Genomic DNA, 15,736 nt, shown 5'->3' with positions numbered 1-15,736 from the left:
CTGACTTGTAAAGACTGGTTTGAACACAAAGAATCGGTATTATTCACTCGTCGTATATAGGAGATAAGTGATGTCATCTTGGTTTATTCCTTTGATATGACAAGGCGTGCCATGATGAGTGAATTATAGTTTGAAACTGTAATAAAAAAAAAACATCACAACACAGCAATTCAAATAAATCAAAGAATCTTCATACAAATAAGTTACTTTATTTAAATAGTCTGGTGTGAAAAAACTACACCAATACTGTACATTTTAGAAGTGCATGTTTCCTCAGCAGATGAAACAAAGTCAGTTAACATTAGCCTTCACACAGAAAACAGGTCATTTCGTTTGATGAACAAAAACAAGAGTAGCTCAAAATGTAAACAACTACTGGTCTGATAATGTCAAGATTAAAAAAATAAAATAACTTTCTCAACTTAAAGTAACAAAATATGAAACACAAGGCCAGGACCAATCATAGGCTTTCATTTACGACTTTCCTTTGTAGTAAATATTTCAATGAAGCAACTTCATAGTAAACGGTTTAAAAAGACAGCAAAATATCATTCACCAACAGCTGAATTACACCCAGTGTCCAGCGTTTTGACACTAAATGGCAAGGCAGTGGCATTTCTGCCCTTGTAACAGACGTTAGCAAAATGAAACTGCAAGTGCCACTCTTTAAAGAAACAAATAGATTGGTTTGCAATTAATCTATGTGGCCAGTAAAGAAAGAAACAGGACAAAACACTTTGATTAATGCTCACAATGAGACCTCAATACTAACCCCTATGCCCAGTCCTTTCCATTTGTTACCGTTCGTACCTTTGCAACTCGTTTTTGATCACCACACTTTTCACTGGTGGCATTGTTCAGAACCTGCCTTATAAAAACACCCAATAAGCTCTTTAAATTATTCAAAATTCAGATGAGCATTACTACTAATACTTGACTGTTTTCTTTAATATCTAAACTCATACTGTTGATGAGTTTTGCGTGATATAGCACTCCATACTACAGAGAGGGGAGAAAAATAATAAGACCAGCTTATACTCAGGTTACACAGTGTTAACGGTGTAACAGTTCATCTTTTTCCTTCATGAAAGGATACTGCACACACTTAATTTAACATACAGCATGGAAAAAAAGTACAACAACAAAAACAGACACCAATAAATAGGGCATCACGATTTGGGGGTTTAAACATAATTGTAATTTTCGGGATAAAATAGTTGATTGTGATTTATAGACAATTTGAAATAATGTTCCAGATTTATTACGCTTACCAAAATGATTAGATAAAACATATAAAGATAATAATAATAATAATCTGGAAATGGAATACTATTGTATTATTTCTATATAAAATATAGATATAAAAAAATTTAATACTTATCAATTCATGGCAGTTTTCATTTTCAAATAATAAACCATCTAGCTTTTAAGGTAAAAAACTACAAAGAGACCTTAAAGCTTCTCTTTTGCTGAGGTTTTATATTCACAATTTTTGTTTCATTAGGAACACTCATGCAGCCCTAACAAACAAAGGATACTTCTGACAGAGTGATCCTGCATATTCAAGCAGCGGTAAACCAGTTCTTCTCTGAGGACATCATGTCCATTCCCTAAACACAACAGTAATTCATAACACTGGAGAATCAGTTCAGTCAAACAACACTTTATATCCTGCCTTTTTTTTTTCTCTCTCTTATTTTGCTCAAGCAAACAACTTCAGACTTTAAAACACTATGAGTCTGACTCTCTGAAAAACCTCTCAAACTTGTCCAAGTAGCCAGGCCGATGAGGGAGCAGGAAGTAATGGGTACTGCTCACTTTCTTTCCATCTTCAATAATGGGTAAAATACAGGGACTACGAGGAGAAGGCAAGCCTTGACAGATCTGCTTGTGTTGAGCCTTACTGACATACTCCGGATAGGGAGCAAAGCTCTGAGTAGGAGGCATCACGCCGTTGACATAAATTGGTAGACTTTTGGGACTAATAGCACGAGGGATGACCTGAGGAATGGGCTCTCTAGGAGGCACTTTGGGAGGTTTGTCTGCATCAAAGTCATCAGTTGATGTTCTCCTGAGGTCTGTGCTTTCACTGAGACAAGGACGGATTGGAACTCGAGGTGGGATTTCGGGCTTTTCCTGCGAGTAAGCAGGATGAGAATGGTGAAGGCTGGTCAATTCGAAATTGGCAGCTTTAAAGCATCCAGCAGGGCCAGAATTGGAGCGATGAAGTCGGCGTTGTGGTCGTTGTTGGTTCTCCGTTACCGCCTGCTCCCATTGGGGCTTCATCCCGCATAGCTTCTGATGTTCCTGTAGGCCTTCGTAATATGCAAAATTTATCTGACCACTTCCCCGAAAACTGCGTCTTCCTGGCAGGCCATACTGGAAGGATGAGGTTTTAGGCACCAGACATTGGCTCTCAGAGGTGCTGGAGAAAAACTCAACCTCATTGTCTTCTTCTTCATCAGAGGACAAGTCGCCTATATCCGGAAGGGGAGGAAGGGGCTTGGTTGTTCTCCTGGGCGAACATGGGGGCATGTGCTCATAAACAGACAGTTTCTGTAAAGACGGAACCACCTGGTCTCCTGCAGGTGGGTGGCATTGAGAGGAAAACAGCAGCTGTGGAGGATTTGGAGTCTTAGGAGAAAGACACTGGGGAGAACAGGAGCCAGACGTCCTTCCTATAAAGCAAAAACACAGAAAATAAATTGAGGATTTGAACACAGTCCATATGATGGAGGAGTTTTTAAGCTAGGGTCTGCAAGGGATTGCTGACAGGAAGGATATGTGTGGAATAGAAGCAATATTAAAAAAGGGTTAATTATATAAACAAATTCATTCAGAAAATAAAAAAACATTAAAATAATCATTCCAACATTTCACTGAGATGCACATAGTTGAAATCAGAATTATGATTTCACCCCCACCCCCCAACCCCCTTCTTATCTTTTTTAAAAATATTTCCTAAATAATGTTTAACAGAGCAATGAAATTTTCACAGTATGTCTGATAATATTGTTCCTCCGGATAAAAACTTATTTTGGCTAGAATAAAAGCAATTTTTTATGAAACATTTTAAGGTCAAAATGATTAGTCCCTTTCAGCTAAATTTTTCTCTGATTCTCTGCAGAACAAACCATCGATATACAACGAATTGCCTAATTACTCTAACTTGCCTTGTTAACCTAGTTTACCTAGTTAGGCCTTTAAATGTCACTATAAGCTGTATAGAAGTGTCTTGAAAAGTATCTAGTTATTAGAAGTGAGTTATTAAAACTATTATGTTTATTATGTAATTAAACCACACTGAACTGGACTAAACTAAACATTAAATGCAATAAGATAATTTGTACAAACAATAAATAAAGATTCAAATTCAACAGTTTAGTTTAAATTTAAAAAGATCATTTGAAGTAATAATGATAATAAATCATGTTAATTCAAATGATATTTTAGATGTATTTAAAAAATTAATATTACACAAAATAAACTGGGTGTTTACACAAGAAATGATACACAGCAATGAGTAGAAAAATGTGTTTGAGTAAAACTTTGTTTTATTTTGTTAACTACTGATGACATTTCTTGCAAATTTAAAATAAAAAGATTGTCATTTACAGCATTTTGCTAGCATTAAATAACTGACCACTTCTTCAGTTATATTCAAAACACAATATGTTTTAAATGTTTTAACTTCTTAAGAAACATAAAAATGCTCTAAATGACAATATTTGTATTTTAAAAATAAGGAGCATTATCAGAACTTTATAAAATAAAGCAAATATAAGCCTTTTACTCAAACATACATCTAATAAACCCAGAGAAACTAAGAATTTCTACAGCTGCCCACTAAAAATCCTCAAGGTTGATCAAATTTAAGCTAAAAGATAGAAAACCTGTGATCTAAACATTTAACAGAGTCGTCAACCTAATGTAAGTGTTATTTTCAATGGCTCTTTCTCCTGATACAGTTTCAGCCTCAACATAGGGACTTTATCAAAGGATTCACTTATCAGACAATCATACAACCAACTTCCTATAACCTTCTGCGCTTCCTGAGAAACATCCGCAACAAGCTCATAGAACAGAGGGTGACCAGATTGCAATAGAGCTGATTTAATTCAATATCAAGCACTCACTCACTTTCAAAGCCCACATTCGCAGAGTTCTGCTGATACATTCTCAAGCTGTGATCCATGGACTCCGAACCAAATCTAAAAAACAGCCTGAAAAAAAGACAAAATGGAATGTGTCAAAACCGGTTGACCGGAGCAACAGATGGTCTATAATACAGACTGCATTCACACTCACTTATCCATGGTGTCATGGTCATGGTGTTGATCCCAGTACGCTTGGGCTGAGGCCATACTGTTGGAGAGATAGTGGAGGTTTGTTTAGGCCTGAGGGGGTCTCCACCTTCCCGAACCAGCACAACTCATTATCCAGCCATGGGCAAGCAAGACAGGACTTTAATACTTCACTTTTATAATGGCAATGAGAAACCCTGTGTGGAAAAAAAAAATCAATGAAATATATTGACAATGTTCAACAATGTTAAATAGAGCCATTTTTCTCAAATGGTCAGATATTGTTAAAATTAATGTAACCATTTTGGTCAAGTTAAAAGCTCAGTTAAATGTTTCACTGTCCCTCTCATATTAAAATTGTAAAGAATATGAAAATCATTAAAAAGATGGTGGGTTATTAGGTTTTGTAAAAAAAAAAAACAACTTTTATTCATTTATGGAAGGATTAAATTGATCAAAAGTGACCTTCTGTTATAGCTTTAACAGAAATGATCAACAATATTAATATATTATACATAAACATTAACATATTATAATAAACATTCCAATATTATTATTATTATTATTGTTGTTGTTATTATATTATTATTATTATTATTATTATTATTATTATTATTATTATTATTATTATTATTATTATTATTATTAAATATAACAACAAAAATAATAAATATTAAAATAATAATAATACATAAAATAATATAATAATTCGTTCATTCATTCATTCACTCATTCATTCATTTTCTTGTTGGCTTAGTCCCTTTATTAATCCAGGGTCGCCACAGCGAAACGAACCGCCAACTCATCCAGCACGTTTTTACGCAGCGGATGCTCTTCCAGCTGTAACCCATCTCTAGGAAACATCCACACACACTCATTCACACTCATACACTACGTCCAATTTAGCCTATCCAATTCACCTGTACCGCATGTCTTTGGACTGTGGGGGAAACTGGAGCACTCAGAGGAAACCCACGCGAACGTAGGGAACATGCAACCTCCACACAGAAACGCCAACTGACCCAGCCGAGGCTCGAACCAGCGACCTTCTTGCTGTGAGGCGACAGGACTACCTACTGCCTAATATAATAATAATAATAATAATAATAATAATAATAATAATAAATATAATATAATATTAATAAATATAATAATAATAATAATAATAATTTATTATAAAATAATAATAAATATAATAATAATAATAATAATAATAATAAAAAAAATAATAAGAGTTTAAGCATCAAATTAAAATACTGTCTAATTTCAGATTTGCATTTCAGAAATAAAATACATTTTAAAATATATTTAGATGGAAAAGTGATTTCATATCATAATAATGTTTCACAATATTACCATTTTTATGTATTTTAATAAATGCATAAATTCCTCAGAGACCATACAATGCTTCATGAACATAAAAATGATACCAAACCTTTGCATAATAAAGCATATTTTATTGTATAAAATGTTATTTGTAATTATTTTAATACAACTGCAAATGTAAACATTTTACACAATATTTATTTTACACAATTTATACAATTTTACACAATATTCAATAATATGATTGCACTGACAGCAAAAACAAAAATTAAAAACAAAAAACAAAATCAAGTCCATCTAATGCATCTAACCCACAAATTTCATCCAATTCATTTAAACTGGAATACAAAATTCTTTATTCATCTGGCAGAAGCCGCATGTGCCTTAACATGAATATGCAGTTTTTCCATTGTCACATATGGACAGGCAGATATTACAAACAGCTCGGCTATGATGCAACATCAGTTCTTTAAGACATTACAGCAAAACACAATCAAGCGTCTGTGCAGGAAAACAAAACCATTCAGTGAGCAATGTGCTGGAATGCTGGGCGCAAGTCAGAATGTAATCAATGAAATACCCATGCAGGCTCCATTATGCAACTTATCACATGCTCAGCCTCTGCTTTGCCTCAGTCAGATCCGTGAAAGGCAGAAACTAACAATCGCCAATTCTCCCAGCAAAGACCTCCATGCAGATGCGACGCTAAAGCATAATTGGTTCTTTGTGCGTTTGCGTTGGGGAGAGTGCCTGTGCAGTTTCAACATCAGGCAGCTCTTATCCGTGAGGTTAAAGGCATGAAAGAGGTGTGAGGAGGACGTCACCAGTGGGGCCTGGGACAGGAGCCAAAGAGAACGAGCTGATCCACAACTCTCCAGAACATCGGCATTGCCAAATAGCACAGTGCTGGATTTATATACAAATTTTTTTCTAAAGAGCTCAATTAATGTTTTGCAGTTTTCTATTAACGTTTTTTTTTTCCAGAAGGGCATCTGTGACTGTAAAGTGTATATTATATTATATTATATTATATTATATTATATTATATTATATTATATTATATTATATTATTCATTTTTTTCGGCTTAGTCCCTTTTTTAATCCAGGGTCGCCATAGCAGAATGAATTGCCAACTTAACACGTGTTTTATGCAGCGGATGCCCTTCCATATATTATATTAATATATGGTAAATATATTATATTACATTAATTTATATTATATTAATTACAATATATTATATTATATTATATTATATTATATTATATTATATTATATTATATTTTCCCAGTGATGGGTTGCAGCTGGAAGGGTATCCGCTGTGTAAAACATATGCTGGATAAGTTGGTGGTTCATTCCACTGTAATGACCCCAGATTAATAAAGCGACTAAGCCAAGAAAATGATGAATGAATGAATGAATGAATGATATTATATTATATTATATTTTATTATATTATATTATATTATATTATCAAACGTGAGTTTTGGTCATCAAATTGCATATACTTCATATTTATAAAGTACCATATTTTCACATATGTAAAAAAGTCCTATATAATATTATGCATATTGTTCACGCACATGCTTTAAATAATCAGTTAAAAATATATTCTTTTTAATTAAGGAAAATTAGTAGATAATTTGGGTAATATAATATTCCTTAACATTTTAATAAATTCTAAAACATAATTCAGTAATATTTAACACATTGGCTATAAATCTATCAAATACAAACTCTACAGTATATAATTGGATCTATGATCCTGCAGTTAGAACATACACGTTTTCTCCTCAATTATTTCAATACACCACTATACCTCACCTTAATTAATTATTTCCTTTAATTATATAATTACATAATAATGCATGCAATAATAGCTACTTAACACCCATCAGACAACAGGCACTCCTTTTGCGATACCTAAAGACATTCTCATTTCCACCGAATCAGCAGGCACACTTATCAGACAAGAAGTAGTTATTTGAAAATCAATCTCCAAGCACAGGCGTCCTCATCACGTCCTCATAATAAAGAAACTTTCAGCTGGGACATTTTTACTTTCAAGTACATATGGGGGGAACTAAATAGACACAATAAACAGATGGCAGGAAAGCAGAATGAGCTGGAGGCACTGATCCACTACAGACGTGCAAGAGTTCAAACATCTGTGGTAAATGATAAACCAGGTTACTACTACACGGGACAGGTCGTACTCAACCGGTTGTTGTCTTGTAAACAGTCGTCCCGGGTGACGCAGGGCAGCTCGTAAAGTACAAAATTGCACTGTGTGAATATAAAGATTGTTCTGATATGTGGACAGGTTTTCTACATCGATTTCAACACACACCCACTGACAAACCCTTTCTGACTCAGGTGAGAATCATCTTTTGCTGTATATTCAGGTCCTAAGCACGTACGCCGTGAACTGCACTTAACATTTTCTCACATTTCAATATAGTGTAAAAACATAAGTTACTTTAAAAATATTTAAAACTACTCACAGGTTATGTCTCGTAGGGTTGCGTATATGGGTTGTTTGACGGTTTTTTATGTCCAGTATAAGTCAGACAAGTGTTGTGGGTAATCCCTGTGTATCTTCATAAGATATTCCCCGCAAAATATTAAACAAATCGCACGTGTAGTTGAAAATTCTACCGCTCAACTTGCCGCTTTCATCATGGAAAGCAACGAGCTGGAAACTATTTATATAGGCTGCCCACGTCAGACCGAAGGCTCTGCCCACTGTCTTAAAGGAGCCGTTCAGTCAGACCTTATATGGCTTGTGACAACCAGTATGCTTGGTGCTCATATGTAGGTAATTACTTAAAGGGCACCTGTGATGAAAATCATCTGAAAAAAAGTTGTTTGGACAGAACTGTGTGTAGGTATAATGTGTCCACAGTCATACTGGGGTGATATAAAGACAATAAGCTGTTTAATAAAAATAATTCACGTTAAAATTGGACCAAATCCCCCCCATTTTGAGACCCAATGCAAGGTGATGTAGGAGCGCGGTTTCCCTGCCTACCAAATTGATCGACAGCTGTTTTTAAACAGCCGTTTTGAATGTTTTTAAAAGATGTTTGTAATGAGTTACAGTAATTTTACCGTCTTTATCACCACAGCTGCATGTCCATATGAAGGAAGACACGTCGAGTTTGTGGATGTTAAGACGGATGACCATACAGCAGTGGATATTAATGTGTATCATGTCACATTTGTCATGCAAAAACAGTTCAAAGCTAAACGTGCGCACTGTGTGTGTGTGGGTGTGGGTGTGAGATCATCAATGCAGAAAAGGCTTAAATTATCTCCACAACAAATTCATCAAATAATAATTGGGAAAGCTCTAACTAGTATTTCTCACAAACGCTATGTGAGGTCTGCTTCCATCATGACTGTCACTGTGCTGTTCATCTGATGCAGCCAAGGTGGAAATTAAGGCAAACTCGGACAGGCATGTGGAAAAGCTGGGCAGGGCGAACTAGCATTGAAAACACAGGCAACAAAAACAGCTACAGTGTGTTCAAAGCAGAAAATCAAATATTCTGAAAGGTATAATAAATAATCTGATGGGTGTTTTGAGCTGAAACTTTACAGACACATTCGGAAGACACAAAAGACTCATCTTAAATCTTGTAAAAGGGGTAAAATGTGTGCCCTATAAAAAGTAGGTGCTGTCCTGTGTTGAAAAATAAAAATGAGAAGAAATTACAATCCCAGTTTAGCATGATAATAATATAAACACTATACATTCACAGTGATGAGCAATGAAGTAATAATCCCACTGCTCTGCATGTTGTGGCTCAAATCGAATGTTGTTGTGTTTATTGTATTTGGCTTTGGGCTCATTTATTTCATAAAGCCAAATATGTAAATCAAAGGCGGCAACACCAAGGCTCCAACACTTGGAGCCTTGGTGTTGCCGCCTTTGATTTACATTTAATTTGCACTTTTTGCGGTTTCGGCTGAGCACCCAATTTAGAGAGATGTGCGTGCTTTTGTACAGTTTTTTTATAAAGCCAAATATGGCCATTAGGTTTGCCTTTTTTGTGGGAAATCATTCCAGAATACAGTTATGTAACCCAATGTTATGGCTGTTTGGCTGTTATGTAGTGAGAAAATCCTCCAGATGTCTCTTTCTCCTGATGTTACTTTTTAAGATTGATATTTTCATGTGTAGAAACAAATTGATCAACATCTCTGTAGATGAGAAACTGTTTTTGAAAGTAGTAAGGTTTGTAAAATGAGTAGATTCTGCCTTCTATAGTGTGTAACTACACTGTTTATTAATGTAAAATCTGCAAATCTTCAAAGATCAAAGTGTACAATAAATGGATTTATTGTCTCCCAAAAGAAAGAACAGCTAGAAATGATTCAGTATTTCCTCCACAAAACATAGTTTTGTAACAAATGTGCATAATGCCAGTCTTTTGTCTTCATTATATCCATGAACAACGTCTACTTTGACCCTCAAAATCTGTCATTGTATCTGAGGACTGGAGGAGTTTGATTCATGTTATAAACATATTGAAAAGTTGCTGTTTTTAAGCTTTGCAAGCTTTTCCAAAAGATGAGGACTTGAGTTTTTAATTATTTAGTAAAGCCAAGGTCATTTTACTGTTTGTATTACTGAGTTAGGTCTGTATGTGTGAACAGATCCTTTTTGAAAATACTGGTACACACATTCTGTATGTACCAACAAACAATAAAAGCCTGACCCCTTCTGTGTTTACAAATTTAAGCGCAGCTGTTTAGAGCTCGTTTCTCATTAATGATCTCAGAATTTACCGGTATTTTGTAATAGATGTGTGAATGGTCTTTTCCGGAAAAATTACGAAATGTCCTTGTCTGTGTGAACAGTGCTTTTTTAAATCTACTGGTAAAGTCGCTCCAGTAATTTTCCGGATATTTACTGGTATCACTGGTCCCATGTTAGCAGAACAACTGTAGGTTAGAAAACCAGAACATCAGAGCAAAGACACAAGTATACTTGTATAATTTTCAAGTGGCAAAAGTGTAACATCAATAAAGCGATTGAAGCATACATCTCTTTATTTAATAAATTTACTGATATTTTCAAAAATGGGCTGTTCACACATGATCCCTTTCCAGAAATTACCTGCAATTTTCTAGAAAGGTCTGTATGTGTGAACAGGCCCTTTTTGAAAATACTGGTAAATTGGTTCCGGCAATTTTCCAGAAAGAAAAGTTGTAACATTACTGGTATTTTAGATGTAAAAAAAATTCCGGAATGTTCTTGCCTGTGTAAACAGTGTTTTTTTTTTTTTAATTCATCGGTAAAGTCGTTCTAGCAATTTTCCAGGTATTTACCGGTATCCCTGTGTGAAATGGTCTATAGAGGAAAGTCTGTATTTTTGAGATTTATACTGTATTTCTAAGGAGATATATGTTGAAAAAAACTACATATGTTGTGCATGATCCTTATATCATGAAGAGAGCCGAGTTTTCATCGATGCAGAACAATTACATTATATAAAAATAATATAGTAAATACTATAGTATTTGGAAGCATAGATAATTACTTGAATTATACTGTCATAGTAATTATATTGTTACTCTGGTACAACACAACTGTAGTAATAAACAAATTATTTAATAAGCTTCAGTTTTCTTCTTTATAATACACCCTCACCAATGCACCACAGTTTACACTAATGTTACAGTATTTATTACAGTTTATCAGCTATGCTACAGTATTCAGTGGTAGTAGCATTCATTAACAAAGAGTTGTACAAATTATACACTTCACTATGTGGTTCAAACACATTATTATAAATTACTTTAGTTTTTCCCCATGCGGACATCTTAAAAACATCACAAAATAACAGATGAAAGCATACAAAAGCATGGACGCATACTCTACATTATGTAATTTATTTATTTTTGTAAGGGAGAATGAACTTATTGAACTTGCTATCGACAAAAAAAAAAATTCACTGCTGCTGCATTTTGATGTTAACATCACGGTTGTTTATTCTGCCAAAATGCCAGTAAAGACTTGGATTATTGCAAAACAGGATGGAGATTTCATTGCAGCGATTACATGGCAGGGTATGTTCTCCTGGATTTTGTATAAGTGTGGTGGTGTTTGTATCTGATTTTTATTTAACACATTTACATATTTATACACATAGCTCTGTATATAATCTTTATCGGTGCTGTAAAACGAATTATCGTGTTCATGTAAAAGTTTGTACACATGTATTGAATAAATGTTTAATACAAGCCAGTTTCTTGTAATTTTCCCCTGTATGAGCATAAACTTTTGGAAGTCTATAAAAGCTGTTCGGCATTTCTTATTTTGGCCGATATAAAACAATTATAAACAACACAAAACATAAACATTTTGATGTTCTGATAGCGATAGAAGAATCACTTCCTGCCCTCCATCAATGACATCATGTGAAAACAACCTACAGTATAGTGGGCTTTAAGAAGTAATACAAAGTAATACAAAATGCAAATCTGGGGTCATTTTACAGCAATAGTTCAACAGCGTATGTTCTAGCAAGATCTGGCAACACTCCCTAATTCCAAACCGCTGCACGGCTGCATAGGAAGGCACACGTGGGCATGTCCCGCTGTCATAGCATGTGGGTGTAGAAAGTGGGAGTGTGAGGGTGGAACTTTTAGAGGAGGCTGCGCACGTTCCCGCTGGATCTGGATCTCCCATATGGAGACGTGTTGTCCTGAATCACTGCTCTAAAACGCAAACAACCCTGAAGCCATTACAGCAGCAAGTTTTAGTAACGTGTGATGAATCACGTCCACTCAGATTACAGAAAGCGGCTTTACATAACCCATTAATAAGACAGAATGAAACCTTCAGCCTCAGACGTGCGTTTCATTCACCCTGAAGAGTGGATGAATAAATCACGTATGGGAAACAGTCACTAATAAATTCCTCACTCTAACGTACCAGATGGATGTTTGAGCGATAAATCAACGTGGAAAAACAAGGCCCTCGGCAGCATGTTGATGTGCTGTTTGTGTCCCTGAAGCCTGTGCTGGTTGTTGAAAGAGGCTGGGAGCCACAGGGGGACTGAACTCCCGAGGAAAGGGTCAACTTGTTTCCTGTCCCTGGTCCCACACAGCTGCTGATGCCATGCGGTCCATGTGAACTAGTGTCCTCAGATAGCTATATCAAAGCTCACCCACAGATCTTTAGGGAATACTGGCCCTGTATAGTAACATCAGTTCACAAACAGTCTTTATATTACTGACACTCTCTATATGTTTGTATGATTCAACCTATACTAAAATATGGAGCCTTTAGGTTAAAAAAATAAAATAAATTAAAGTATTTAAAATAATTAAATAGTTAAACTTAAAGGTTGTTTTTCCCCTATAACACAACATTGTATTGAAACAACCCAGCATTGTTTGTTATATATAAATTATATTGTATTTAGGCATGTTCCGATCCGTTTTTTTCCCCTCGCGTCTGAGTCATTTGATTTTGAGTAACTACCGATACCAGAAGCTGATCCGATACTACATTCAACAACTCTAACAAACAGAGCACTTCTGTGAGGTGCCTAATTTCCGATCACGAGATGGGATGTGGACATCCCTAATTATATTATTTATATATTATATTATTTTCTTTTCAGCTTAATCCCTTTATTAATCTGGGGTCGCCACACGGAAATGAATCGCCAACTTATCCAGCATATGTTTTACGCAGCAGATGCCCTTCCAGCTGCAACCCATCACTGGGAAACACCCATACACTGACCAACTGACCCAGCCGAGGCTCGAACCAGCGACCTTCTTGCTGTGAGATGAGAGCGCTACCCACTGCGCCACCTTGCTGCCTATATCATATTATATTATATTGTATTATATTATACATTCATTCATTTTCTTTTTGGCTTAGTACCTTTATTAATCTGGGGTCGCCACAGTGGAACGAATCGCCAACTTATCTAGCATATGTTTTTATGCAATGGATGCCCTTCCAGCGGCAAAAACGCACACACTTTGACATGCACACACATAAACTATGGCCAATTTAGCTTACCCAATTCACCTATAGCGCATGTCTTTGAACTCTGGGGGAAACTGGAGCTCCCGGAGGAAACCCACGTGAGCATGAAGAGAACATGCAAACTCCTGACCCAGCTGGGGCTCGAACCAGTGACATTCTTGCTGTAAGAAATAATAAAAAAAAAAGTTAAATATTACAAAATTGTCTTCCATATAATGAAAATAATAGCGACACAATTTTCGTAATATGAAAGGCAATTTTGTAATAGTTTACCTTTTTTTTTACTTTTTTGCTAAAAGTTATTTCTCTAGTGAAGTTGTAGGTGATCTTTTCATTTGTTTATTTTAATAATCCGATTTCTGTGCCTTTAGTATTTATTAGCCCTAATAACCATAACCTAAATAGCCGGGTCCATCACGTTTCAGGGTCTCCTTGAAACATTTCCATTGTGTTGTGAGAAAATGCTGTGCGTTTTCATAAAATGTTTTTGTTGTGAGAAAATGCAGCACGTTTTATTAATTGTTTGCATTGTTTGAAAATACAGCGCATTTAAAAAAAATGTTTTGCGTTGTGAGGATTTGCAGCACGTCTGTTTCAAAATGATCAAGATCTTTTCCTAATTTGCTGGTGCTTTTGTAATTGCATGTTTTTTTATTGCAGCACATTAAGCTCTTTCGCCCACCGTATATTTAAAACTTACTCATATTTTATGTTTTTAAAACAGCTTTATTTCAGTACAAACAATAACTTCAATAGCTTCAACTATTAACAATAACAACACCAGAGGTAATGTAAGTACAATATGACATGTCTGCCGTCACATAATATAACTCTATCCTAACAATTCTGAGCAGCATCTAACATCATAGTCTTGAGATTTACCCAACTTCCTGTAAAATCTGTGAACAATAGGCACCCCGCGGGCCTCATAACAATCCCCAAATCAGCCTTGAGAAAGAGCTTATCTGGAATATAGGGCCTTTCTGGGAAGGAACTGTGGGTGTGTGGTCAAAATGAAGTGCTCCCAGGTAGACGAACAGAGAGCTGAGCAATATCTGCTGACCACTAATGATTTCCACAGGAACTGTATATCTGACCGCTATCTCCTGATGCAAAAATCATCTACATTCCAGCTATAACTGCTGTTTAAGTCATGCTAATCTGAAGCACGCTGCATGCACTGAGGCCTGCACGGAGGAATAAACCGTGAGGCAAATGTTTTACAAGGATGACTGCTCTTGGTGTATGTTTTGTCCATTGACGTGCACATACATCCTTTCGTTCTCTGTTCAGGATGTTCCGGCTGAGCCTCCACACAACATGACGGATTGAGCTTGAGGATCCTTGGAGAGCAATGGAGAAAGAACAGTCAGGTGACGGACAGCATTTCCTCAGCAGCAGATACTCAGATTCTCCGGAGAGATGGAAGAAAACACACGGATGGAAAGGACATTAGAGCATGAGAGGAGATCTTTGTTTTAAGACATTCACATGTTGATGTACTTGTAAAACCACAGCTTGTACTAGTTAACTGACAAATCTCAGATGTGAGAATGTATTTTAAAATGTGCTTTAAAAACTAATAAATCTTGCTGCCTTAATCTTTTTAGTTGAATCAATATAACTTTTCTAGTCATCTCAACTTACATGCATCTAATTGACTACCTTAAAATATGAAGGTAAAGTTTGTATAACTAAAACAATCCTAGTTAAAATATTTAAAACATTTAAAGTATCAAAAATGCTTTCCTCATTTAATGTCATATCATACTTACAGCGCATTTTGCAATTTTAAATGTTAACCATTTTTGTAAATTACAGTAAATTACACTTTAAAAAAACTGACTCAACTTAAAATTTTAAGGCAACAAACTTCAGCTCATTTTGAGTTGACTCAACTTTCAACCCTATTACTGCACTTTACTCAATTTAAGTTTAGTAAACTCAAAAGTGTTCTGAAGTTTGTTGCCTTAAAATTTTAAGTTGAGTCAGTTTTTTTGTAGTATTTAACTATAATATGAATTGTATTTTACTTTACTTTATGGCTGTTGGGCAGTATGTTACTCTGTTACCACAGTATTTGAATTTGTT

The 15,736-nt window shown here is 35.3% G+C and overlaps 1 protein-coding gene and 1 long non-coding RNA gene across 3 annotated transcripts; one reads left to right on the top strand and one right to left on the bottom strand.

Moving 5' to 3' along the window:
* Positions 1–189: 189 nt before the first annotated feature.
* On the bottom strand, positions 190–8,310 carry errfi1b (ERBB receptor feedback inhibitor 1b). Of its 2 annotated transcripts, none has more exons than XM_087306981.1 (4): positions 8,133–8,310; positions 4,309–4,501; positions 4,137–4,223; positions 190–2,678 (listed from the first exon to the last, which is right to left on the bottom strand). In XM_087306981.1, the coding sequence occupies exons 3-4, from the start codon at positions 4,153–4,155 to the stop codon at positions 1,732–1,734; spliced, it is 966 nt and encodes a 321-aa protein (XP_087163107.1). In that variant the 5' UTR covers positions 4,156–4,223; positions 4,309–4,501; positions 8,133–8,310; the 3' UTR covers positions 190–1,731. The 2 variants fall into 2 exon arrangements, with proteins under 2 accessions (XP_087163107.1, XP_087163106.1); XM_087306980.1 differs by having other exon boundaries at positions 4,141–4,223.
* LOC147831288 (uncharacterized) lies at positions 7,869–15,246 on the top strand. The gene is made up of 2 exons (XR_015523473.1): positions 7,869–8,004; positions 14,939–15,246. It is a non-coding gene; the product is annotated as an uncharacterized LOC147831288 (long non-coding RNA).
* The last annotated feature ends 490 nt before the right edge of the window (positions 15,247–15,736 follow it).

The sequence above is a fragment of the Danio rerio genome, chromosome 23 (genome assembly GCF_052040795.2).
Source record: "Danio rerio strain M-AB ecotype USA chromosome 23, GRCz13ab, whole genome shotgun sequence".
Lineage (NCBI taxonomy): Eukaryota > Metazoa > Chordata > Actinopteri > Cypriniformes > Danionidae > Danio > Danio rerio.
Note: the sequence above shows the minus strand (reverse complement) of the source record. Positions and strands in the feature narration are given on the sequence as shown.